At 63.6% G+C, this 363-nt stretch overlaps 1 protein-coding gene across 1 annotated transcript in view; it reads left to right on the top strand.

Annotated features, from left to right (window-relative positions):
- Positions 1-206, top strand: part of RNF215 (ring finger protein 215) — a gene marked incomplete at its 3' end in the record, with an annotated part of 2,765 nt that extends 2,559 nt beyond the window's left edge. Inside the window, 1 exon segment of the mRNA XM_029085824.1 lies at positions 104-206. Coding sequence (XP_028941657.1) covers positions 104-206 — 103 coding nt within the window.
- Positions 207-363: the final 157 nt, after the last annotated feature.

Raw genomic sequence — 363 nt, 5'->3', positions numbered from 1 at the left:
TGGCCGAGGATTGTCCCTGTCCCTTGGCAGCGTGATGGTGACAGGGCTGTGGCCATCCGTGCCCGGCTCTGCTCACGTCTGCCACCCGTCTCCCTCCCCGCAGTGGCTGCGGGTGCTGCCCTGCTCCCACGAGTTTCACCGGGACTGCGTGGACCCCTGGCTCCTCCTGCAGCAGACCTGCCCCCTCTGCAAGCGCAACATCCTGGGTGAGAGCAGCACCGGCCCCCGCTGTCACCAGGGAGCTGGTTTGTGCTGGGGTGAGAGCTGGGGAGGAATCAGCCCCCCAGCTCCCTGTGCCATGGCTCTCCATCCTTCCAAGATTGATGAGATCTGGGGGATCTGATCAATGTCTGTAAATATCTG

Source organism: Antrostomus carolinensis, unplaced genomic scaffold (assembly GCF_000700745.2).
Source record: "Antrostomus carolinensis isolate BGI_N321 unplaced genomic scaffold, ASM70074v2 scaffold36627, whole genome shotgun sequence".
NCBI lineage: Eukaryota > Metazoa > Chordata > Aves > Caprimulgiformes > Caprimulgidae > Antrostomus > Antrostomus carolinensis.
This window is presented reverse-complemented; position numbering and strand designations above follow the sequence as displayed.